The sequence below is a fragment of the Budorcas taxicolor genome, chromosome 2 (assembly GCF_023091745.1).
Source record: "Budorcas taxicolor isolate Tak-1 chromosome 2, Takin1.1, whole genome shotgun sequence".
Taxonomy (NCBI): Eukaryota; Metazoa; Chordata; class Mammalia; order Artiodactyla; family Bovidae; genus Budorcas; species Budorcas taxicolor.
In genome coordinates this window covers 144,047,921-144,075,897 of record NC_068911.1, presented here as the reverse complement: position 1 = coordinate 144,075,897, position 27,977 = coordinate 144,047,921, and the positions used below count along the sequence as shown (strand labels likewise).

The window sequence follows — 27,977 nt, the reverse complement described above, 5'->3', positions numbered from 1 at the left end:
TGAGTTCACATTAGCTTGCTTTCCAAAGCCTAAAGTATTCTTATGCAGGTTTAAATTGTTTAATTAAGAGAATTAGTCCATCTCTTTTGCTAAACACATGTTTTATATACTTATATATGTACCTTTTATCTACTTTTTTATATTGAATACCTAACTTCTGGGTGGTACAATTGTTTTTAATTGTTTTCAAATGCATTTGAACATATTAACAAATAGAAGTCTCAGGAAAAATATATAAATCAGCAGAAACAAATTTATTTGAACTTGACTTTTAGGAAAAGGTACAACCATATAGGAAAAAGGTATCATATTATTCAATTATAGACTAAGTATAGCTACTTCTTTACGTTTTGGCATCACATCCCACTACATTTACATTTGGCTAGTCACCTGACAGAGACTTTTCTTTTAAGTCCAGTTTGAATGACCATCACAAAGTTATCTCACTATACAGTGAGGATGAACAGATTTACAAGGTTACTTGAGTCACCAAATTCGTCAAATACCAGCTTTAAGGAAACTCTAGCCTATACAATTGAATATTTAGTTTTCACTGCCAGACTCTAAAACTCAGCATAAACCCTTTGAATAATAAATTTTCACTATAATCTAACTTTAATAATTTAAATCAATTTCCAGTTTAGAAATTAATGGAGAGACACCAAGAAATATGAACATTAGAAGGTATATTTGGTGAGCTGGAAAAAGTTTTTAAAATTAAGAAATACAAAATAAACATTAACTTAAAAAAGAAATCCTGATTAATATAAAATTGTCAAAGTTTCCAGTTTTTATGAAATTGATATATGCTAAGCAATTAATACACCTTTATCACACAACTATTGTAACAGTGTCCCTTTAACAAATATTATGAAGGTTGTTTCAAAAATGAAATTAATTTTTGCTGTGTTGCAGGCATGCATGAATTTCAATGACAGTGGAGCATGTGTTACTCAGTGTCCACAAACTTTTGTCTACAATCCTACTACCTTTCAACTGGAGCATAACTTCAATGCAAAATACACCTATGGAGCATTTTGTGTCAAGAAGTGCCCACGTAAGTAACAAAATAAGAATAGCCAAATTAATTAACTCATTGTTTTAAAGCAAAGTAATTTCATGGAAACTTATCATAATTTGAAACTTGTGACATATCATGAATTACTTTGGTATTGATATTATTATTGTTTCACATAAAAAGGAATTAAAATTCAAAAAAATTGAAGTGATTGGTTCATGATCTTAGAGGTTAGAGTACATTGTCATTCATTGACTTCTAAACTCATTATTTTCACTATATGTCAATATTTTTGCACATGATGTTGTTCTTCAGAAAAATGATTAAGTAGCAGCAAACTATGTAATGATCAAGGTCTTCTTCTAATAACAATGAATTTTCACCTAAAGTGATCTTATTATTTATTTGTAATAGAATGTATAAAATAGTTTTGAGGGCATGCTAAGGAATCTTTACCAAATTGAAAACTCATCCTGGGGATTCAAAATGACCAGCTTAATTTTTATCAAGAATAGTATATATTTTGATATTTGTTCAAGTCAATTTTTTTGCTTGGAGAGACCACTGAGACATTTCTTTGATGTTTTACTTTTTTGATGGCTGAAAAAAAAAACCTCATTTGTCCGTATACTAAATTAAGAGACTTTACATTCTACATTGCATAGACATTTATTTTTTTGATTTGTGCATAGGATGGAATAGGAAGTGTAAGAGACATGAGATTAGAATGGCTTTGATTATAGCTCTGGCCAATTATTCACTGTGTGATTTTTAATGAACTACTTAATTTCCTAGGTTTCACTTGTAACTCAGTAAAGAAACTGCCTGCAATGAAGGAGACCCGGGTTTGGCCTCTGGGTCGGGAAGATCCTCTGGAGAAGGAAATGGCAACCCACTCCATTGTTCTTGCCTGGAATCCCATGGACAGAGAAGCCTGGCAGGCTATGGGGTCCATGGCAATAGTCCATGAGGTCGCAAGAGTCGGACACATCTTGGCGACAAAACCACCACTACCACTTAATTTTCTCTTTTCTCCTTTTTAAAACGTGAAAAATCAAACTTACCCTCTCTCTTTCCCAGAAATAATATAAAGATCAAAGTGATAGGGAATAAGTTTCATAGGAATAGTATATAAAATCAAGTCTTTGAAAGCAATGATGATTCCAGCCATTATTATTATTTTATATTGATTAGAAGAATAAATATGCATATATATGCATACACATATATATGCATTTGTATGTTAAATAATTTTATAACCAAACTCATGGTTTTGATCTGATAATTTCTCATCTAAAAGTTACCCTATATTTACTATCTACTATCTTGCAAACTACAGGGCTTAAGAGTATCTTTCATAGAATGAGGCTAGATAACAAATTTTTTTCCTTTCTTAGACAAATGTCCTCCCCCTTCTTAAACTATATCCTTCATAGTGGCTCTGAAGTCTCTCAACTCCTAAATTACAAGAGGTCAAAATCTAAGGACTGTTTTTTGAAATGACATGCCCAGTTACCATAGTTAAAGTAACTCAAACTTCCTTTTATGGATTAGTTTAGGTCTATCCAATTACACAATAATTTAAAGCACTTCATTATTTATCTATGTAAAATTCAAATCTTTGAGGGACCTTGACTATGCTAAACTGTAGCTATCTTGGGAAACCAAGATGTTTAGCTTCTAAATACTGGTCTACAATTCCTAATCCAGAATTTTGAAATTCAAAACCTAAACAATACATATTTTTTGAAACTTATTTGACTTCAAAACTTGAACTTTTTATGAAGATACTTATAATCTTTTTTATTTATTTCACTTGACATAAGCTGCTACAAAAATGTGGATTTTTTAAATAAGAGGTATTCCTAAAGACCTTGCAGAAAGGATGGTTACATCTGTTACAGTTTGGGTTCCCATGCTACAGAGATTTTGGTTGTTAACAAATGTTCTTGGGATCAGGACCCATGAGAGAAGGAAAAGAAGTGAGCTCAGACTGTGATACAGTCTTAGCAAGGTGTCCCTTCTGTGACAGATGCTCTCTAGTGGATATTAACTTAGAATACAAAGATCATCACGCTTTATACCCACTCCCATGGATTCAAGGATATCCCTCTACCCGAGACTGCTTTCAACTCCAGTTCCAGACCTTCTAGCATTTCTTCTCTCAGAACAAGACACTGCTCATGTTGCTGCTGTTGTGTTCGTTGCTCAGTTGTTTCTGACTCTTGCAACCCCAGGGACTGTAGCCCACCTGGCTCCTCTGCCCATGGAACTCTCCAGGCAAGAATACTAGCCATTCCTTTCTTCTGGGGACTTCCGGACCCAGGAATCAGACCTGGGTCTCTTGCGTTGCAGTCAGGTTCTTTACCATTTGAGGTCATATTTACTCTAAACTCATATTTATTCCATACAAAGTAAAGGATCCTTTGTACTACCCAGAACTATGCCCACTGGTAGAATTTTTACTTGCCACTCTTTCCAGTCCGCTCCTGACTGAGGCTGCAAGGCAGGTACCATGCATTTTCAGTTGCCTGCACCTACATTCCAAGATTAGTTTTTGTACCCCTCTGACCTCTTGTCATACTTGCCCTCTCTTGGTTCCCCATGTAGCCATAGATATGAGCTTAGTAAAAGGTGCCAGCACAGTGGTCAGTGGATAATGTAGGGATTTGGAACACTTGCTTATGCAGTTTGCTGTGTGAGTGCCCCAGCTCATATCAATTCCAAATTCACTGCTTCCATCTTACAATGGATTTCCGTTGGCCCTACTCAAAATTATGATGTCATGGTTTTTAACAAAACTTTGTTTGTGATGGGCGATTCGGACTACATGATCAATCAATTACCCATGGTTAGGTAATCCATCTCTACCACAACCCAGAAGCCTGTCAGGAGTTATTTATTAAATGGGGTATAATTCCTAGAGGTCTCTGATGTGATTTTCCAGTTGAAACTTGCCATAACTCCACATGGCATATTTTCCCACCATACATACCTCTAATATTATAGAATAAGTATACTAGAATATTCTATAATATTCTAATATTATAGAAGTATGTACGGGTTTTATGGTCCAAATAACAGGATTGCTTGCAGTCCAGCCTAGACTTGCACTATTTGCCTTTCCTGTTCTGGATCCCTTCAAGGTCAGAAGCCTTCTAGGCTACCAAATACTGCCAGAATCAGTATTTCCAAACATGGAAGAATGCTACCTTCAAAACCCAAAAGTAGCCTGGCAGGTATTGTGTTTTCCCTTTATTGTAGAAATGGATGCAATAATTTGTCCTTATTTTTGGAAGGGAATGTTTGGCATATCCCACCGGAATTCTAAACATTCTACCATGGCAAATAATTAGACGTTCGTGGTTTATTTAGTAACCATTCCTAAAATCTGCTGCTGCTGCTGCTGCTGCTGCTAAGTCGCTTCAGTCGTGTCTGACTCTGTGCGACCCCATAGACGGCAGCCCACCAGGCTCCCCCGTCCCTGGGATTCTCCAGGCAAGAACACTGAAGTGGGTTGCCATTTCCTTCTCCAATGCATGAACGTGAAAAGGGAAAGTGAAGTCGCTCAGTTGTGTCTGACCCTCAGCGACCCCATGGACCGCAGCTTTCCAGGCTCCTCCGTCCATGGGATTTTCCAGGCAAGAGTACTGGAGTGGGGTGCCATTGCCTTCTCCGTTCCTAAAATTATGGGGTCGCAAAAAGCCGGACATGACTGAGCAACTAATGCTTTCACTTTCCTAAAGTACTGCCCTTCCAAATTTCATCTTTTTTTTCTTTATATGAAGCTATGGAACAATGTCTACAGCTCTCCATTGAAAGATGAACATATTTTAAACATTTCCTCCTGTGATATAAAGTACACTCCCTTCATCCAAGGCAGTTTAACTTCAGCTTCATTTGTGCTTCATGTAACTTGAAGTATTTTTAGATTTCAAACTTGTATCATGGCATGAAACGAAGCGGAACTGTTGAAAAACACAAACTAAATGTCATGCAGTTTCCTAAGACTATAAAAGAAATTCACTAGTCCTGGGGGGCAATTCAGGATGTGGAGCAGTAGCCAAGCAAGTACCAAAGGTTGTTAACACACGCTGCCCTTGGATTTGAATGTAGATACTCATAGATGCTATTTCAGGTTGATATGTTTAGATAAGGAGTTGTTGTAGGGAAAGAAACATACACACTATCATTTTCAAAGGGTAATAATGTTCAAACCCTAAAATATCTTGTTTTAAATTCTATTGCTGAACATCAACATTATTGGTAAATTTACCTTTTTCTTTTTTTTTTTTATCAGATAACTTTGTAGTTGATTCTAGTTCCTGTGTGCGTGCTTGTCCTAGTTCCAAGATGGAAGTAGAAGAAAATGGGATTAAAATGTGTAAACCTTGCACTGACATTTGCCCAAAAGGTAGTGATTTTGTACTGTCATTCTATGATAAAAATACATTTTATTGACTAAAGGAAATTTTTCTCAACTCCCTGATCTTGTTTCTACAGCTTGTGATGGCATTGGCACAGGATCATTGATGTCAGCTCAGACCGTGGATTCTAGTAATATTGACAAATTCATAAACTGTACCAAAATCAATGGGAATTTGATCTTCCTTGTCACTGGTATTCATGGGTCAGTATTACATTTTTATTGAAAATGTTATTGTAAAATATAGACAGAGTTTAAGAGATTCTTTAGTTTTATCAGTCTGATTCATTTTGACACAGAGTTCCATTATATATTAATTGTTTTTCCCAGCAAAATCAATGTCAGATTTCACCAGTGGTAATTGTAAACCAAATTTTGCAAGAATAATCCAGATTATAAATTTTTTGACTACCTGTATTTGAAAATAATGATTTATATATAAGCTAAGATGTATTTATAGGATATTCTCCTCAAATCCATAGATTTTAGTGAGTTTGACACATTTGTAGATACATTTAGGGAAACACTATCAGTGGATAAAGTGGGAAATTTCATTCAAATTCCTAACCCAATTAGTTCAAGATGACATAAATTAATTTTTTTTAATGTATTACACAGAAAAGTCAGTAAGTTGTAATTCTGAGCATTCAGACATTTTCTTTGCCCTGTTGTATCTTTTTAGGTTTTAGAGTTGAGAATTCAGTACTATTGTGAGAAATCTATTAAATGGATTTCATTTTAGCAATAAAAACTGTAACATTTTCTAGGCTTCTTCATTCTAGAACCACCTGCTGGTTTTAATGGGAAAAATGACCAAATTTGTATTCTTTCAATTGCAATGCAAATGTCAATATTTTTATGTTATATTTTATCTCTTTGTCTATATCACTACTTAATCCCTAAATATTAGTGCTACAGGCTACAGAAAAAGAATATCACTCACATATTTCAATTCAAGACCTACTCTAAACATATAACAGTTCTAGAAGCAAAACAATTTAACACATTATGAATAAATATGTCAAATAGGAACAGCAAGAGAAATAAAACAAATGCTTCTTTCTATTCAAATAAATTACTTTAGGTCTTAGTACATAAAGCATTTCTTTACTTTAAAATGTAACTTTTAGTATAGATCTATGCCAGAAATACCAAGAGGTGTTTCTTGTTGCTGTTGTTGTTGTTTGGTTTCTTTTTATTTTTTAAATAAGGTCCAGATTTTAAATCTCTTTAAAAAACATGCACATGATTACTCTATTCTTGTGTGGCAACAGTCTGTTGGAGCTGGGTGGTACTAGTCATTTTGAGATGGGACACATTCAATTGAATTCACCATAGTTCCCACTGGCCCTCTATATCCATTTACATTGTTATATTTGCCTTCTTGGCTCCACTGGGTAAGAGGCCTGGAACAATATTTAAGTTCATCTGTATAATTTAACATATGTATATCATTTAGTAAAACAAATATCTACATTTTAGGTATTTTGTAAAACCAAATATCACTGTGCATGAAAGATCATATTATGTTAACAGTGTCTTCTGAGAAATAAGAAGACACAGGCCACCAATTCACGTGACTGCTTCCACATGGATATACTAATAATAAATGAATGGGCCTCAAGTCCATCTGCATGGGGAAAGATTTAAAAACATAGTCTCATGAATTGCTTTAAACAAGTGGTTTTCATTACAATCAGGCCCAACATCCATTATTTTTGAAATAAAATTTAATTCATTTTAAAATATTAATTTAAAATTTCAATTTAAATTCATTCTTAATTTTGAAATAAAAGCCATAGATTATGTACTCTACCTATAAACATAGTTTTATAAAGTCATTATAATTTTAGTTTAAAGAAGAATTTTGAAAAGTAATATTTAATAAAATATGTATTGATAGGAAAATGATCAGCTACTTTTTGTCATAAAAGTGTGGATTCATAGGAGGGAAGATTAGAAGTCACTCTGTGCATGAAGTATGGGAAAATAAAGTGCAAAGAAACAGATGAACACTGGAATGTTGTTGTATGAATAGAGGCAACATTACTACAGAGTTATACACGAAATATAACACACTATGAAGTTTGTACACATGAGCTTCTAAACCAGGTGGAGCATTTTAAGGTGGTTCAAGACATAAAGCAATCCTTTGCTTTGAAAGGTATTTAACTTGTCTTGGGATTATTACTAAATCCTGTAGTGTCTCTCAATCTCAATCATAACTGAAACCTCTTGACGGATGTCCCAAATGACCATACATTCACAAGTATGAGCAGAATTATTATAAAACATCAGACCAATCCAGACTTTCAAGGAGACACTAAGTGAAAAATGACAAAAATCAACTCACATGAATTAGAAATAGAAAGGTAAGCCAAGTTTCTCTTAAAAATAAGAGTCAAATGTTCTACTTGATTAACTTGATCCAGACTAGACTGGAGTTTGGTTTGAGTCTCTACCATGGACAATCTGCATTGAGCTGTGTGGTTTCCACGCCAAACACTCAGTGTCCTCCCATATGGAGTTGAGAACTGGATTAAAAATAAATAACTACCTCCTCTGGGTGTAGTGGGGATTCAAAGCAAATATATGTATATATTTTTAAGTGTTTAGTCCAATACCTAGAATAGAGTAAATCTTAATAAATGGTATTAAAAAGAAAGAAAAAGGTGGGAAAAGGAGGAAAAGAGGAGAAAGACAATGAAAAGTAATACAAATAAAACTTAAAAAAAAAAAAAAAACAGTAAAGCCCCCCACCCAGAATTAAAGAAAATTTAAAACATTTAGAGAAAAAGGCAGTTCGAAAGCAAATCTCAGTGACTATATCTAGTATCTAGTTTTTAGCACAGCATATAGTGTAACAGATATTATTTCACAGACTATTGGAAACTGAATAAAGTCAAATTTATCTTTCTGCCAATACTTACTTTATGACAAATCATACTTCCTACCTCAGAATATTATGATTTGTCTTTAATTATAGCAAGTAAATGTAACATTATAATTAATATTATTGTGTCTCAAGCATAATATATAAGTTATTTCCAGAGCAAATATATATATGAAAGATGATATGTTCCTCCTTCCTAGTCTCTTGACAACATGAAACATATTCTGAAGCCTTCCTCTTTCATCTTAGGAAGGCGTTAACATAAAGTTAATTGAGTAGATCTCAGATAGTTATGTATAGGCACATGTGTATTCATGTATGTAATGTGTGTGTGTATAGACAGATTTTGAAGGTGAATAATATGAGATATTATAAACAGAAAGCTTTTAGTAAATTAACAAAATGGTTTATTCCACTTAATTCTCATTATCCCCAGTCTTCTACTAACTAGATTTTGATAGGTTGAATCATTTGATTAAAATAGCTAGAGTATTTCTTTAAACTAATGGAAAGGAAAAATCTGTAATTAAATGAGATTATACATTTCAAAATCAAATTTCTGCTAAAAACAAATTTACTGTGAAGTTGTCATTAAAAAGTTAATGCATGAAAGAGTTCAAGGAAATATTCACTTTATAGCACAATACCACCCTTGCTAGAAATAAAGTAGACACTATTATTTTCTTATTTAGACTGGAAACTGCAGGCAAAATTCAGTGTTCAGGGTTATCATAGGATCTCCTTTCATGTTTTGTCATGTCTAACAATGCTCATGTGCGTATGCTGAGAGCAATAAAATGCTCACCAAATAAGCATACCCATGCTGTGTCACAATCTAACACTAATAAGAAAGTGCTTAGATGATAGACTGTAATGATGATAGATAATGGGAAACAGATTATGAGTTTGGTGGGAAAAATAATGTGATTTCAATGGAACTGTGAAAATATGCTTCTCTCCCTTTATTCTGAGCTTTATTGGGTCACCAAACACACTCACAAGGACATAGCGTTCATTTTCATGACCCTACATTTAGCTAGGAAAGTTCTCAATTTAAAAATATCATGGATTTCAAGTGACTTGATGGAACTCCTTAAGGTTACTTTGAAGTCGGTAAGTGGGATTCTGTCAACTTATTTTATGAGAGTCCTGAATCTCTAAATTAAGTATATAAAATTTCTGTGGTCCATTGGGTTTCATGTGAACAGTCTAGAATTTATTTCAATCCTGGCAACCTGTAGGTGTTCTCAGTAAAAGTTTGGACTCACCCCACTATTGCATGTTTGCCCTGAACTTTGAGTGTTTCTCAGTAAAGCGAGAATATTTGATTATATTACTAGAGCTGTTCTATGTATTGCTTTACAGCAAAAACAAATGTAGAAAGCTCATTCTACTACTGCAGAGCTGGCATTTCCCCTGCCTATGGAAATCTTTGCTTATTAGAAAATTACAGCAACCAGAGTTTTCCCACACAATAATTTTGTGGCCCCATATTCACCAGAAGCATATATATTCATTCCATATATCTTCATTTTCAAATAGAGCAAGTTTGCCAGAATATTTGAATTAGGCTTTAAGCTTTTAAAATGTATTCATGTCTCTTTAAGGAAACTCTTAATTGTTTATGTGTGAATTACAGAGTCACTCATTTATAGTGTTTCCAAGCCTTTTATAACATGCCATGTTAAACTAATAGTACAGTATATAGATTACACTTCTTGATTTTTTTACTTGGAAGTAGTAATTTCATCAAGCAAAGTTTTTTGTTTTTGTTTTTTTTTTTACTTTTAAAAGATATGCGATTGTTCACAGTATAAATGATCATGTTTATGAACCAAGCTAAGAGAGTCAGTACAAGGCAGTTTCAGAGATCAAGGTTGCTGAACTAATACTGAATTTCCAAAGGCTCTAATGACTGGATAAATAAAAGCCAGTGAATTCAGACTCAGATTCTTGGAAGACAGGCCTATCTATTTGTCAGAGGATTGCAGAACACCTTGACTGATGGCCTCCAATGGATCATGTATCCTAGGTTATATTCCTATATGAAAAAGAGGGTTCTCAGATACTGCTAAAACAACAGATATCCCAAATTCAGCTGATTGCTAAAGATGGATACAAACTTCTAAAAAGCCTCATTTGTTGATTCTAGAAGTTTGATCTTTCTTGAAGAAATAACCAATATATGGAATTTAATTTTTCTCTGAAGAGTATGTGTTAGTATGAGGTTTTTACTTGACCAGAATAGCAGAGAACACCTTTTAAAGTAATAAAACCTAAAAAAATTTACTATATGTTACTTAAGAAAATTGAAGGTAGTGCTTGAATTACTGAGAAATGTTGAATGTTATGTTTATATTTGGCTTAATATTTAAGTATGCATGGTCAACATGTTTAAATGAAAAATATTTTCCTAAGATGAAACTTCTAAAAGAAATCCATCAACTATTTAATATTAAAGGTATTTTATATTTATTTTGGAAAGAAAAGGCAATTATGTATCAATAACATTTATTTAAAAACATATGTATGCATTAAGAGATGGTATTTTTAAAACTCCACAAAATGCACAACACTTTTTGAGTATTACAGTAAATTTTATTTTCAAATGTTACTATAATTCATATAGATGGAAGCTAATAGCTCCTGTCCTATGAAGGTAAACATAAATAAATCAGATGGGAGCAAGATTGCACTCATAATCAATGTGAAGATATAGAAAAAAATGTTTACATTCTGTATTTGTTTTTATCCTTCTTATGAAATTACAAGTTCTGTTAGCAGTTTAGTATGCTTTGAGAAGCCCAAAAGTTAGTTATTCTCACTATAACATAATTTATTTGCAGAGTGTATTTTCCCAGTTGAGAATAGACTTTTACAGGCAAAATAAAATGGTTAATAAGTGAAATTGCTATATGTGGAGATTTCTTCAGGAGAGTCAAATTTAACCATTCCTCTGGATCTAGAATAGCCTGCAATCAAAAATTTATATTGTGTCCTAAAAATGTCCTCAAAGTGCATTTTGATCCCCTTCCACATCTTGCATAGAAAAGTCTGGATAAAACATTGCTAAACTTCCTATTGGACTTTGCTGGTCGCTCAGTGGAATAGCATCCACCTGCCAATGCAGGAAAAGGGGGTTCAATCCCTGGGTCAAGAAGTTCCCCTGGAGAAAGAAATGGCAACCCACTCCAGTATTCTTGCCTGGGAAATCCCATGGACACAAGAGCATGGTGGGCTACAGTCCCTGGTGTCACAAAAGAGTTGGACACAGCTTCAGTTCAGTTCAGTTCAGTCACTCAGTCGTGTCTGACTCTTTGCGACCCCATGAATTGCAGCACGCCAGGCCTCCCTGTCCATCACCATATCCCGGAGTTCACCCAGCTCACGTCCATCGATTCAGTGATGCCATCCAGCCATCTCATCCTCTGTCATCCCCTTCTCCTCCTGCCCCCAACCCCTCCCAGCATCAGAGTCTTTTCCAATGAGTCAACTCTTCGCATGAGGTGGCCAAAGTACTGGAGTTTCAGCTTTAGCATCATTCCTTCCAAAGAAATCCCAGGGTTGATCTCCTTCAGAATGGAGTGGTTGGATCTCCTTGCAGGACACAGCTTACGGACTAAACAACAACAACCTTCTTATTGCTAATTAAAGTTCAATTTGAATGGAATAATTGCTGACACATTTCTCTTATTTTTCACTCCTTTATCTATTTTTAAATTTGACTTCATTTTTTTCTTGATTTTCTAGGGACCCTTACAATGCAATTGAAGCCATAGACCCAGAGAAACTGAATGTCTTTCGTACAGTCCGAGAGATAACAGGTAATCTTTTGTGTGAGTTTGTTGTGCTATGAACTATGGGAATTTTAGTGTTTTGTTGAAATTATTACATAGTATTGGAATTTTTCAAAGCAAATTCTAGTTTTAAAAAAAGCATTATTTAAAATGATGAGTGTCTTAATTCCTTAGCATTTGTGTACGTTTTGAAAACTGTAGAACTAGAAAAATAAAATACCCTTGAAATTTTGGTGTTACTGTTTTTGAAAATGTCAGTGGGTCTTTGAACCCATGGTTGGTTTGTTTGGTTTTTTTTCCTATTTAGTTTTCACAAGTACTGTTGAAAGTACAGTTAAAAGTACTGTTGAAAGTACAGGTAGGATTCATTTAGCACATGTTTTTTGAGCACCGGATGTTTGCAGCACTGTCAGAATGGATGATATGGGGACTATAGACATGAATTAGGAATGAGCTTGCTATCAAAGAATGTAAAATCAAATGAGGAGGGTTAGGTATAAACATAAATGTCAGGATGCAAGACAGCTGATGTTGTAAATGTACAGAGAAGATGGCAAAAGATTTTAGGAAAATTGAAGCAATATTTTTCTATGTATCTAGTTAGACTAAATATCTTTGCTTTTAGAAGAATGAATCCAACTAAGAATCATTTAAATCTTTATACTATACAGTGATATGATTCTGTGTGTCTGAAAAACACTCATTATTCATGTTCATTATCTTGACATTCATTATCTATTGAGGATTGCAGTCCAGAAACTTTGGGTAAGACACTGAATCTTGGAAGAAAAAACATGAGATAGAATGGTTCAAAAATGGGAATAATTTTGTCTTTTTCTTGCCTTCCATTTTCATCATATCTTCAGAATAATTAAAATTAAACACTGTTACTAAGACAATGACATTCTGAATTTTTGTTATATCTATGTTTTGTAGGTTTCTTGAACATACAGTCATGGCCTCCAAACATGACCGACTTCAGTGTTTTTTCTAACTTGGTAACCATTGGTGGGAGAGTACTCTATAGGTAGGTGTATATGTAATATTAAAGTAATTTTAGTGTTTGGCAGGTATGGAGTACATGATGTGAAACATAAAACAGTAACTTCTTTTCAATCATATTTTATCATAATTAAAAGATAGAGTTGAGTAACTTGGTAATGGTGTCAGTGTATGGGATACAAATGCTATTTTACCAGGAAGTTCTCATTTGGTGTCTGAATCTATCATTTGGACAAAGCATCATAGCACTGATGTTTTAGAAATTGGTTCACCACCCTATATGCTGTACTGGTTAATAATGGACAGAAAATCAGGGCTCAGAAGTTTTTATTGTTCTAAAGTTCTAATGTCAGTATATTTATTCATATAATAAAAATATGTTTTATTTATTAAGCCACTGCTTTTATTTTACTTTGGAATTTGCATGAAATTGTTGTTATGAACAGTTAAACGTTGATTTATATAAGGTGACTTAGACTTAATTTTTCTACTTAAATCTGAAAGATGTCAAAAATCAATACTGTCATCAAATATTCTATAATTATAGCTCACAGAAAGTCCATTGAATTAAATAGATATATCTATAAGAGGTTCTAAAATATAAATGTAATAAAAAAGGATAGTGCTATGTGGAACCAATTTTTACTATCCATTGAATAAAATATTATAAATCTCAGTCAAAGCATTGTTATGCTCATCATGAACATAATTGTAATCAACAATTAGGGGTGGTCATGATGGGAAGAAAGAATTGAGAGGGTGAATTACATCCCAGTTTGGTACACACACACATTATATAAATGTGTATTATAGTTCATCTTGCATTTATATATATAAAATACATGCAAAAATTCTGAGTATATAAAAGTAAAGCAAGTTTAGATTTATAAGGAAGCAAAAGGGGACAGCTTTGATCTCGGAAATATAAAATAATATTCATAAGTTGATTGAGATTTGGGAAACAGTTATTCTTTAGAGAATGAAGAAAGAATTTAATTATAAAGTTGACCATGTTGAAATGAAAACAGCATACTTGAGATGATAATTTGTTTCCACAGTGTAGTTGTTACTTAACTTTTAGAAATGCTTTCTCATTTATCCAAGTCTTCTGAGCATCTTTTTAAAGTTTTAGTTTAATTTTATTCTTCTCTTTAATTTTTGACATCTTCTCTCTGTATGTATTTTTCAACTATTATAATTATATTTTGGTTTCTGAGGTATAAATTAAAGCTAAACATCCATAGTCATTTCCTGTGATATGTACCCTCTGAAAGTGTGTCTAAATTTATTTAATAGAGTAGAATTAATATCTTATTTTGGATATGTGAACAATCACCCTATCAACATGTATTTAATTATTTAGCCTTAATCCAGGATTTCATTCTTGATGAATTTAGATTGAGAAAGGCAGTGAGCAGATATGTCAGTGGTACATATGTAGACAGAAATAGAGATATCACTGATATTCATATTTCTAAAAGATGGGCTTTTTTGTGAGGTGGGTCAAATGATTACTTTTGAAAGTGTCAATGTATAGCGTTGTAAAAAAATAGTGTTCGGATTACAGGTTCATTTATTTAATCTTTTTTATGCTCTATTAACAGTCTTTTGGGAGTAAGATATGACAATCATATTTTACTTGAATAATGCATGTCATGGCCAGAAAACAATTACTATTGTTTCATTTTTTTCCCCTTCCCTCCCTTTAGTGGCCTTTCCTTGCTTATCCTCAAGCAACAGGGCATCACTTCTCTACAATTCCAGTCCTTGAAAGAAATCAGTGCGGGGAACATCTATATCACTGACAACAGCAATCTGTGCTATTATCATACCATTAACTGGACAACACTGTTCAGCACAGTCAACCAAAGGATAGTGATTCGGGACAATAGGAAAGCTGAAAACTGTAGTAAGTACATTACCCAGACAATAAAACCTAGAAACTTTAAACATTTTTTTTAATATGCTACATTGTATAAAACAATTAAAAATGATAGGTCAGGATTGTCCTTTTTTCCTCAACACTTAAAAAAGGTTGGTATAAAACAATCAAATGGGTGACTTTTATAACATATTGCATGTTTTCATTATGTATTTCATGTTCTCAAATCTTGCCTAATCTTAAGAACCTCCTGTAGAGATTTAGATTCAACAGGTGTAAGTGGAACCTGGGAATCTAAATATTTAAGAGGTGTCCCACGTACTTCCTCAATTTCAATCAATTTGTGGAAATCCACTCTTAAATTTTCTGTTTACTTTTTGTTTCAATGAATTTGGTGACATAGAAAAGCAAAATATTTGCCATTTAGAGGTGGTACGGATAAAAGGACATTTTCTTTTGAAATGTGTAAAAATGCTCTTCTAAAAGTTTGTCATTCAAGAAATAAGTTCATTTCATAAATTTGTTTTTGTAGTCATGGAGTTTTCTTTTTTCATTTATTTTACTAAATATTATTTTTTCCATCATTTCTTTGTCACACAAAAGCAAATAGTGTTTTCATGAGTATATAATTAAGCCATTCCCATCTTATACTTTGATATTCTAATGATTAATACTTAATTCTTCCCTGTTTTTCTTCTTAGTAATACTTTCTTCTACATCCTATAGGTGACACACTATGAATATAGTACTAATTTACTTATGATAAATATAAAATAAAAATACTTAGAATTCAAATGATCTGTTAACAAATGCATGTTCTTATTGAGATCATGATAGATCAGTTCTTTTTAAAAGTTTCATTCCTAATTTTTCTGTTAGGAAGTCTTCTTGCTTCTTTGATCTCAACATCATAGCAATCACAAGGGTATACACACATAATGATTAAGTTCATTAAGCATCCTAATGAATAGTACAGGACACATTAAGAAAATGTAAACGCTGAAGAAGTTAACATGACTTAAATTTACCACGTTATGTGGTCAATTGATTATTTATCTATATCCCACCTTGTTCCAGAAAGGGTTTAAGCCAGTTTAGATTAGCAATTTTTACAAAACATAACATAATTTGTGAGGAATTCACACTTTAGTTCTCTTGGATACTTAAATATATTTTCCAGCGAAAATAGATCTACTTCAACATGATTTCAACATGTAATTCTTGTTTTGAGTGAACTTAAGTTCTTATATAGTCTTCTGTTCCTCATAGAATCAAGAAATATAAAATCGTATTATATATCAAAATATGCATATCCACATTGAATGAGATTTATCCTTATATTGAGCCTAGATTGTTTCCTTGGTTTTATATATTTCTGATTCCTGACAGAATGCTTGCTCTTTTTTTCTGTAATACCTGTTTTTTATCCCACATTACTATATGTGTTTTTGTACATGCCCCAGACAAAATAGATTATCCATGGAAGTAAGATAGGATATTTTTCAACACTAACATAAATATTTCTCTAAGTCAGAATTATACTCTCATTTTCTCTCACTTTGAAATTCTTTGTACACTGTTTGAAATTTTTGCTTTTGAAAAAAATTTTAGTATACTGTTTGAAAATTTTGTTTTTGAAAAAACAAAACAAAATGAAAATAAAACAATAGTATTACTAGCTTTCAAAAGTAAGATTTAACCATGAAAAGAAAACCTGAAGAAAAAAATAAAAGAATCAGAGAAAAACATTATTCTTCTTTGACTCATTTAATCATTTTTCAAGTCCTTTGTTTTACATTTTGTAAACCTGAGTAAAAAACAAATGGGAAAAGAAAATGCAGAAAGAAACTAGCTACAAGAAAGCAAGATAGGAAAAATTTATGCAATTATTCCTTATTTCTTTAAGACTTCTAAAATTTTCAAACAACCAAAAGAAGATTAATAATAGTAACCTAAAATTTAACATGTTCTTCAGCTTTCAGCATTATATCTCTTGGACATTTAGCCACTTTTAAAACCGTGAACATATTTTATTATTCTGTAGAGTTATAGTTGACTTAACAGTTTGAGGAAGAAATGAAACAGTTTGAAGAAAGCAGCTTTGTGGTACCATAAATAAAATTAAGCATTTTATTTTTCATTTTTAACATCTTAGAGTGAAAAATGTTTGCATGAAATCCATTTATCAAAATTTGGGCTTCGGTCTCATAGTACATTGGATCCAGCGTTCTTAGAAATGTAATTATCCTATAAAATTGATCTCAGAGGTGTTGCTGATGTTTAAACTGAGCCTGCAATGACTGCCCACATGGGACTGAGACCATTTTATTACCCACAGTATTATCTGTAAGTTCAGTTAAATTCAGTTCAGTTCAGTCCATTAGTCGTATCTAACTCTTTGCAACCCCATGAATCACAGCACGCCAGGCCTCCCTGTCCATCACCAACTCCCAGAGTTTACGCAAACTCTTGCCCATCGAGTTGGTGATGCCATCCAGCCATCTCATCCTCTGTCGTCCCCTTCTCCTCCTGCCCTCAATCCCTCCCAGCATCAGAGTCTTTTCCAATGAGTCAACTCTTCACATGAGGTGGCCAAAGTATTGGAGTTTCGGCTTCAACATCAGTCCTTCCAAAGAACACACGGGACTGATCTCCTTTAGGATGGACTGGTTGGATCTCCTTGCAGTCCAAGGGACTCTCAAGAGTCTTCCCCAACACAACAGTTTCAAAAGCATCAATTCTTCAGCACTCAGCTTTCTTCACAGTCCAACTCTCATATCCATACATGACCACTGGAAAAACCATAGCCTTTACTAGACGGACTTCTGTTGGCAAAGTAAGGTCTCTGCTTTTTAATATGCTATCTAGGTTGGTCATAACTTTTCTTCCAAGGAGTAAGCATCTTTTCATTTCATGGCTGCAATCACCATCTGCAGTGATTTTGGAGCCCCCCAAAATGAAGTCTGATACTGTTTCCACTGTTTCCCCATCTATTTGCCATGAAGTGATGGGACCAGATGCCATGATCTTAGTTTTCTGAATGTTGAGCTTTAAGTATCTGCAAGTGGGTAAACTTAAATATTGTTTCATTTTAAATTGTAGATACTGCATTTTTAAACATTCTTTCTTAGTATACCACACACGAGATACACACATGCACATATACATATTCATTACAAGACGGATACACAGACATGCAGCATAAGGTATGTATTTATATACTCACACAGCACATATACATACATGTACACTACCCTAGAACTCATATGCAGGCATGCACACAGATAAATGCACATACCTACCATCACCATAAAATACGCTCATCTAAATCTATATATCAGCTTGGTAGCTTAAAAGGAAAAAAAACAGTCTTGATTTTTAAGTTATCTTTTTAGTTCAACATGACTTAAAACAGTAATGACAATAAAAGAAAAACTTCACCTCATCTGTATAGTGTATAACTTGAGCAGTGTTAATCTTTTAAGTCAAAAATTTCAAAGTAGACTTTATGGTTTGATGAGATTGAGAGAAACACCAGGGTATGAAAAGCTGGAACATTTTTTTGCCTCCTTTATTTTTACGGTTTTGGGACAAAACAGTGCTAGTTGGAAGGAGATTTAGACTAAGTATATAATAATATTTGAGGTTTCTGTAAATAATTAAGCATAAAGATTTTAACACTAGAATATAAACAATGAAGACATAAATATTAACTAAACTTTCATAATCTAGTTACATTTGAACTGATACATCTCCATTTTAAAATTATTTGCATGAATGCACTGAAACCCAACATAAAGAGAGAAGCCATATTCAATAATTACTTTTAAAAATGGAAATAATTTAATTTTTCTAATTATAATAGTATTTTTATTATCATTAGAATATAAAACAATAGACATATATAAAATAATACATACTTTTTGTAAATAGATAAATAATGAAACATTTGTTTAGAAGCCATAATGATTAAAACTATGCTCCTGGCATGAAAACAGACATATAGATCAGTGGAACAGAATCAAGACTCCAGAAATAAAACCACATGTAAGTTTAACTAATATTTAATAAGGATGACAAGAATATTCAATAAGGAAAGGATAATTGATCAGTAAATTAAGATGGGAAAATAATGATAATCACATGCAAAAGAAAGAAATTGCACCCCTATATTATACTACTCACAAAAATGAACTCAAAAAAGATTAAGGACTTAAACATAAGCCCCAAACCACAATATTCCTAGAAGAAACATTGAAGATTGTAGGTTCCTTGACACTGGTTTTGGTAATGACTTTATGGATATGACACTGAAAGCAGAATCAACAAAAGCAAAATAAGTGGGACTACATCAAACTAAAAAGTTTATGCATAGCCAAAAGAACAACAAAAGCAATCAACAAAATGTAAAGCCAAACTGTCTAATTGGAGAAAATATTTGCAAGTCATGTATCTGATAAGGCCTTAATACAAGCATATATAAAAGTATATAAAGAACTAAAAAACTGAATAACAAACAATCTGGTGTGAAAATGTGCAGAGAATGTGAACAGATGTTTCTCTAAAGAAGACATGCAAATAGCAACAAGTCATGAAAAGGTGCTCAACACTCAACGTCACTAATCAGTGTGTGTAAGTCACTTCAGTTGTGTCTGACATTTTTCGACCCTATGGACTGTAATCCGCCAGGCTCCTCTGTCCATGGGATTCTCCAAACAAGAATACTAAAGTGGCTTGCCATTTCCTTCTCTAGGGGATATTCCTGACTCAGGGGTAGAACCCGTTTCTTACTTATCCTGCATCGGCAGGCAGGTTCTTTACCACTAGCGCCACCTGGGGGTAGGGACATGTTAATGCAAATTGAAACCACAATGAGATACCAATTTCTGTTAGAATTACTACTATCAAAAAGCAAAGAGATAACAAGTGCTGGTGAGGGTGTGGAGAAAAGGGACCTCTAGTACACTGTTGGAGTGAATGTAATTGAGGCAGTCATGATGGAAAATGGTACAGAAACTCCTCAAAAAATCAAAAATAAAATTACTATACCTAGCAATTTCACTTCTCTCCATCCTCATGTTCACTGCAGCACTATTCACAATAGCCAAGATATGGAAACAATGTGTCTGTCAACAGTTGACTGTATAAAGCATATGTTGCATGTATATAGATTGATATATACACACAGTGGCATATTCAGCCATAAAAAAGAAAAAAATCCTTCCATATGTGGCAACATAGGTAGACCTTCAGGACATCAATATTAAGTGGATTAAGTTAGACAGAGAATGACAAATATTGTATGACAGCAGTTTCATGCAGAATCTAAAACCATTAAACTCACAGAAACAGGGGGTAGAATGATGGTTGCCAGAATCTGAGGAGTAGGGGAAATAGTAAGGTACTGATCAAAGTGTACAAACTTTATAAGTTCTGGAGATCTAAGGTTCAGTTCAGGTGCTCAGTCATGTCCGACTCTTTGTGACCCCATGGATTGCAACATGCCAGGCTTCCCTGTCCATCACCAAATCCTGGAGTTTATCTTAACTCATGTCTATTAAGTCGGTGATGCCATCCAACCATTTCATCCTCTGTCATCCCCTTCTCCTCCTACTTCAATCTTTCTCAGCATCAGGGTTTTTTCAAATGAGTCACTTCCTCTCATCAGGTGGCCAAAGTATTGGAGCTTCAGTTTCAGTCCTTCCAATGAATATTTAGGACTGATTTACTTTAGGATGGACTGGTTGGATCTCCTTGCTGTCCAAGGGACTCTGAAGAGTCTTCCCCAACACCACAGTTCAAAAGCATTAGTTCCTCGGTGCTCAGCTTCCTTTATAGACCAACTCTTACATCTGTACATGACTACTGGATCTAAGGTACAGCATAGCAACTATAGTTAACAAAACTCTATTTTATATTTGAAAGTTGCAATGAGAGTAGAGATTTTATGTTTCCACCACCACAACAACAAAAGAGTAATTATGTGACGTGAAGGATATATTATATTAACTTATTGTGATCAACACTTATATGTGTATCAAATCACATTGTACACCTTAAATTTAAGCAATGTTAGAAGACTAAAAACTTTATCTTAGTAAATCTGTAAAAATAAAACATGATTGTAATTGTGCAAACTTTAAGTCTTTTGATATAATGAAAATAAACATAATTAAAAGAAAAGAAAACAGAGTTTATCAGCTCACAGAACTGGGAAGTGCAAGGGGGATCTTCCTTCAGATACAGATGGCTCCAGAGGTTAAACATTACCATGACTCAATTCTTCAACATTGCCTGATTCTGCTTTCTTAATAGGTCAGCTCTCTTTCTTCATTAGTTGCATTGACTGCAGCCATGAAATTAAAAGACACTTACTCCTTGGAAGGAAAGTTATGACCAACCTAGACAGCATATTAAAAAGCAGAGACATTACTTTGTCAGCAAAGGTCTGTCTAGTCAAGGCTCTGGTTTTTCCAGTAGTCATGTATAGATGTGAGAGTTGGACTATAAAGAAAGCTGAGCGCTGAGGAGCTAATGCTTTTGAACTGTGATGTTGGAGAAGACTCTTGAGAGTCCCTTGGACTGCAAGGAGATCCGACCAGTCCATCCTAAAAGAGATCAGTCCTGGCTGTTCACTGGAAGGACTGATGTTGAAGCTGAAATTCCAATACTCTGTCCACCTGATGCAAAGAACCGACTCATTTGAAAAGACCCTGATGCTGGGAATGATTAGGGAAGGAGGAGAAGGGGATGACAGAGGATGAGATGGTTGGATGGCATCACCGACTCAATGGACATGGGTTTGGGTAAACTCCAGCAGTTGGTGATGGACAGGGAAGCTTGGCATGCTGCAGTTCATGGGGTCACAAAGAGTTGGACACGACTGAGCGACTGAACTAAACCATCTGTACAATGGATAGCTGGTGGGAAACTGCTGTATAACATAGGGAGCTCAGCTCGGTGCTCTGTGATGACCTAGAGGGTTGGGATGGGGCTTGGCTCAAGAAGGAGGAAGTGTGTGTATACTTTTAGCTGATTCACATTGTGTGTACAGCAGAAACTAACAGGCATTGTAAATCTTCATCCTCCAATTAAAGAAGAAATATTTAGAAGTCACTAAAAATCTTTATCCCTGTCCAGAGTATTCTCCAGGATTATGAGTATGGGTAAAATAGCCCTACTTTCTCTCTCTCAACATCTGTGTTGTGGAAAGAACCCTGACTGACCCTGCTTGGGTCAAATATGCCTATCTCTGGACAGTTCTATTTTCTCTCTCCCACCAACTATTCGAATATGTTTTTAAGTCAGTCCCTTCAAAGCATTTGAAGTGATATTTTATAGAAAGTGTTAGTTGCTCAATCATGTCCAATTCTTTGGGCCAAAGGACTGTATGTAGCCCTCCAGCTTCCTCTGTCCATGGAATGCTCCAGGCATGAATACTAAAAGGGTACCCATTCCTTTCTACATGAAATTTTTCTGACTCAGGGGTCAAACCCATGTCTCCTACTTTGCAAGCAGATTCTTTACCATCTGTGCCACCAGGGAGGCCTCATAATTTCTCTGCTTAAATCCTTTCATTAATTTCCTACAGATCTTTTGCCAAAGCAGAAAAGCCTTTAAGTGGCCAATAGTTCCTACATACTCTGGACATTGTTCACCTCAGTGGCTCATCAGATATTCCTTTTCCACTCAATGTGCAAGTCCAGTCAGTTTTGTGAAAGCTTAATCTATTCCCTGCTCAGACTCTTAATGGCTAGATTTGTAAAACCCAATTTTCCCCAGACCTCTCTGCCTTAATAATTTTTATTTATCCTTCTCATCTCAGATTGTTGTCCCTCTTTCTGTGGGCTGACCTTATGACACCTACCCATTAGGTTAGGAAAATCATTATATTTTCTCTATATATAGATAGATAGAGATTGCTTATATATATATATATATATATATATATATATATATATATAAAGAATTATTTATCTAGTGCTATCTTCCTAACTGGGCTGTAAGCACTACATAACGCAATATGTATGCTATTTCATATGTCCTTCATACCCCCATTTCTTAGCAGTGTCCAGCCTAAACTAAGAAGTTTCTCAACAAATACTTCTAAAAGTAAACACATGGTTATACTTGTATGTTTCTACATTTCTCTTAAGGACATTTACTGAGGGCATAGATAAATTAAAAACTCTGCCCTATATACTATAATATATAGTATATATTAATAATATGATGTCTAATCAGAGAGATAGATGTTATTATTTACTTACAGATAAGTAATATGTAAATAATTGCCCAAGGCTGCATGGCTAGTCATAGAGTAAGGATTTGATCTATGTTGATCCAATCAGAAAAAAATGAACTATGACAACTAAATCATCTTTTTCAGCTTTCATAAAAAAGATTAATGGTATCTACCCAAAGACATTCCAAGTCAAACCCATGCCTCTACATATGGTAGGTAGTGTAAACAGCATATGTAGGTGGTCTTGTACAGTGAAAAAGAAGATATTATTTCTGCCTTTGTGCTTGCAGACAGGTACTTCATTTCAGTGTTTTGAGCTAATCCATTTACTTTCACACATAGCAAGATCCATTATTTAAGCTTGACTCCATGTTAATGAAAGCAAGTTCAATATTCTCTGTAAAGGTCAAAATAATAAGCACATTATTATCTCTCCAATATTTTAATAGACAGATACAAATCAGATGTTATAATGAAAAAAAAATTTTTGCAGCTTCCAAAAAAAAAAGAAGTTAAAGGTTGCCTAATGGCTACATCGCTAAGCTGCAAGCCACCGAAAAGGCCTTTTACGCCTTCCTTTGGGACTATCACCCTGGAGGGTCAGAGGGCTGTTGAATTCTTGGTACTGATTGAAAACTTCTTTTCTCTTAAGAATTTCAAAGTAGTTTCCTTGGTCTTTTGTTCTGTGTTTTGTGGAGATATTTCCCAAGGTTTCACTCAGTAGAGTGACTTTTGGAAAGAGTCTGAGAAGAAAGTAATTATTATGATTTCCTACTTATTATTGCTTTGCTCCAATAGATACTGTTTCCCAGATTTAAAGCTGCTCTGAAATTAAGCATCTGAATACAGACTAAGAAAAGTAGTAGGTAAAGAAAAGAAGGTAGGAGGCTGAGTGACACTAATACTCTCTTCTTTAACTAATGTCAAAGGAGAGAACAGAAAATCGAAGGAGAAGGAACAAGAATGAGAGTAATTTTTTCAAGCCCCCCAAAATTAATGTGAATAGGTAAAATAAATAGATCAAGGAATTGATGGACTATCATGAAATGGGCAGCACAAAGGTGTACTGATGATTTTATCAACACCCTAAAGGAAGAAACTGAAAGCATATTGAAGGCTTGGACAGAAGTTGATATACGAAGAATGTGAGACATTGATTATATTTTCTACAAGGATAGGAAAGGGAGAGATTCATGATATTCTGCAGTATGATTTTGAATATAATCTGTTTATCTTTGCAAGTTGCTTTTATAATACAGCTATTGATTTTTTTTTTCCTTAAGGTTTCTTCTGATAATTATATTTATCCCATAAGCAAGTACATACAAAATTTGTATATAAATGTATGTATGTATGTATGTGTCAGAATATGAAACACTCTATCAGTAACCTTAAAATGTCTCAATACTTATAAAATGGGCATTCGATCATAATATTTTAGTATCTCTGATCTTTTACTCCTTTCTAATCTTCATCTGTTGTATAAAATTTGATTTTACACATTTATATTCAGTCAGCTTGATTGAATTCTCTTTCTTATTCCTTATACCTTTATAAATTAATGGGAAGTTACTTGTACATCTAGGAATCAGTGATAGGAGACTTATGTTAAGATTTCCTTTCTACAGACATTTATTTTATACAGTGAAAGAGCCCTGTTTCTCTGCATTATAAATGAATCAGAAGGAGAGACCTCTTGCTATTTGTTAAAATCAGTATAACAGCTAAACTGTCAGCCTTTCCTGAGTAAAATATCAAATCATTCAATTTTTGAATAATTTCCCCAAAAGATGAGAAGAATAGTTACAACATATGCTATCTTAAGACATGGAATCAGTTAAGCGAAGTCCACAAACTTTATAAGTTAGCTAAAATAGTTAATATTATGAGAACAACATTCCTTTAAGTTTCAAGAAAACACTGTGTATAGTCACTGTTTCTTCAGATTATCTTTTAAAATTATTTTAATGTCTACTGCAAACACAAACTATATCATTAAAATAGCAAATTAAAAATTTATGTAGCTCAGGAGCCAAAAGCAAAAGAGAGAAAATGAAAGAATAAAGAATTTTATTTTCCAAAATACGTCATGAAAAAGAGAAAAAACGGGAAGAGGATAGTTTGGATAAATAGTAAAATCGATGATTTTTAACTACAATGATCACAGTAAAGGTAATTTGTTACATACCCTAAGAGCTGGCTCACTGGGAAAGACTCTGATGCTGGGGAAGACTGAGGGCGAGAGGAGGAGAGGACAACAGAGGATGAAATTCCTGGATGGTATCACTGACTCAACAGACATAAGTATGAGTGGAATCCAGGAGATAATGAAGGACAGGGAAACCTGATGTGCTGCTGTTCATGGAGTTTCAAAGAGTTGGACACAACTTAGCAACTGAACAACAACAACCCTAATTAAAGGCAGAGGTTGTCAGATCAGATTAAAAAGGCAATACCCAACTGTATGCTGCCTACAGTACATAGACTTCAACCATAAAGACATATATATTAAAGGTGAGAAAATACACCCTGAGAGATAGATCAATAGACATAGATCAATAGATCAATAGAAAAGTCAAGAAATATGAATAGACCTGCAAGTATGAGGACAACTGATTTTAAACAAATATCCAAAGATAATTTACTGGAAAAAGGATTGCATTTTCAACAAATGGTACTGGAAAATTTGAATATCTACATGCCAAAAAAAGAAAAAGATAATGTCTGTGTTGGTGAATTTTATGTGTCAACTTGACTGAGTCATGGTTTCCCCAAGTATTTAGTTAAACTTTTATTTGTGGATGTGTTTGGAAGAGTGTTTCTGGATGAGATTAATATTTGAATTGGTGGACTGAGTGAAATGAAGTGGATAGGTATATTCTAATTCATTTAAGACTAAAAAGGACATACTTAGTCTCTCTGCCTGACTCCTGAACTGGTGCATTAGTCTTCTTCTGCCCTTAGGCTGAGACTTAAAATATCTGTGCTTCTGGTTCTCAAGCTCAGACTAAAACTGTATTGTAGGCTTTTCAGGGTCTTCATAGCCTCTTGATAAGAGGCTTAAACACTGGCTTAAAAGTCAACATTCAAAAAACTAAGATCATGGTATGTGGTCCCATCACCTCATGGCAAAAAGATGGGGAAACAATGGAAACAGTGACAGACTTTATTTTCTTGGGCTCCAAAATCACTGCAGATGGTGACTGCAGCCATGAAATTAAAAGACACTTGCTCTTTGAAAGAAAAGCTATGACCAACCTAGAAAACAGAGGTCCATCTAGTCAAAGGTGTGGTTTTTCCAGTGGACATGTATGGATGTGAGAGTTGGACCATAAGGAAAGCTGAGTGCTGAAGAATTTATGCTTTTGAACTGTAGTGTTGGAGAAGACTCTTGAGAGTCCCTTGGACTGCAGGGAGATCCAACCAGTCAATCTTAAAGGAAATCAGTCCTGAAGAACTGATGCTGAAGCTGAAACTCCAATGTTTTGGCTACCTGATGCGAAGAACTGACTCATTGGGAAAGACCCTGATGCTGGGAAAGATTGAAGGCAGGAGGAAAAGGGGATGACAGAAGATGAGATGGTTCAATGGCATCACCAACTCGATGGACATGAGTTTGAGCAAGCTCTGGGAGTTGGTGATGGACAGGAAAGCCTGGCATGCTGCAGTCCATGGGATCTCAAAGAGTCAGACATGACTGAGCGACTGAACTGAACTGACTGAGTCTTCAACTTGTAAACAGTAGACAGACTTCACAGCCTCTGTAACTGTGTGAAACAATTTCTTATATCAAAGTATGTAAAATATGTAGATACAGATATGAATATACCTATTTATTCTGTTTTTCTTCAGAATGCTTACTAATGCAGTATAATTTGCAAACTAACTATAAATGGGCTATATGGGCAAAAACCCATCAAACTTCTAAAAGGAAATATTGAACAAAATTTTTGTTACTTTGGTTTAGACAAAAAATTTTAGATATAATGCCCAAAGTACAATTTATAAAAGATAAAATTGATAAGTTGCACTTCACCAATCTTTTAAAATATGTACTTTTCAAAAGAGTGATAAGTAAATAAAAAGTTAAGACTAAGACAGGGAGAAAACATTTGCAGAATCTATAAAGAACTCTGGATGCTCAATAGTAAGAAAACAATCAATCCAGTATAAAATGAGCAGAAAATTCAGTGCCACTTCATCAAAGAAGATAGCAAGTAAGCACATTAAAAGATGTTCAATATCTTTAATCACCTAGAAAATGTGAATCAAATCCATAACGAGATTCCACTACATATTAGGAAGGCTAAAATTAAACAGGCTAGCTATACCAAGTATTGGTAAAGATGTGAGGAAATTTCAGTTCACAAGTTGAATTTGTTGGTATGGGGAATGTAAAATGCTACAATATTTTGAAAAATTATCTGATAGTTTCTTTAAAAAAATTAACCCTCTGCCTACCATATTATCCACCCATTTCATTCCAAAAATGAATAAATAAATAAATAAAATGAAAGTGTATGTGCAAACAAATGTGCACATGGATGTTCATAGTAGCTAAATTTTTAATAGCCACAAGTGGGAAATAATCTAAATGTCTAGCATTACGTGACTGGTTTAAAAATGTTCTATATGCATATACAATGGAATATACTGAGTAATAAAAATGAATAAATATTGATACATGTAGCAACATGGATAAATCTCAAAGTAA

General features: G+C 34.0%; 1 protein-coding gene across 1 annotated transcript in view; it reads left to right on the top strand.

The window, feature by feature from the left end:
* Window positions 1-27,977, top strand: part of ERBB4 (erb-b2 receptor tyrosine kinase 4) — a 770,675-nt gene that overhangs the window by 440,273 nt on the left and 302,425 nt on the right. The window contains exons 9-14 of the mRNA XM_052653380.1: window positions 916-1,057; window positions 5,319-5,432; window positions 5,522-5,648; window positions 12,088-12,161; window positions 13,071-13,161; window positions 14,846-15,045. Of these exons, the coding sequence (XP_052509340.1) occupies window positions 916-1,057; window positions 5,319-5,432; window positions 5,522-5,648; window positions 12,088-12,161; window positions 13,071-13,161; window positions 14,846-15,045 (748 nt within the window). The remainder of the gene's footprint in view (window positions 1-915; window positions 1,058-5,318; window positions 5,433-5,521; window positions 5,649-12,087; window positions 12,162-13,070; window positions 13,162-14,845; window positions 15,046-27,977) is intronic.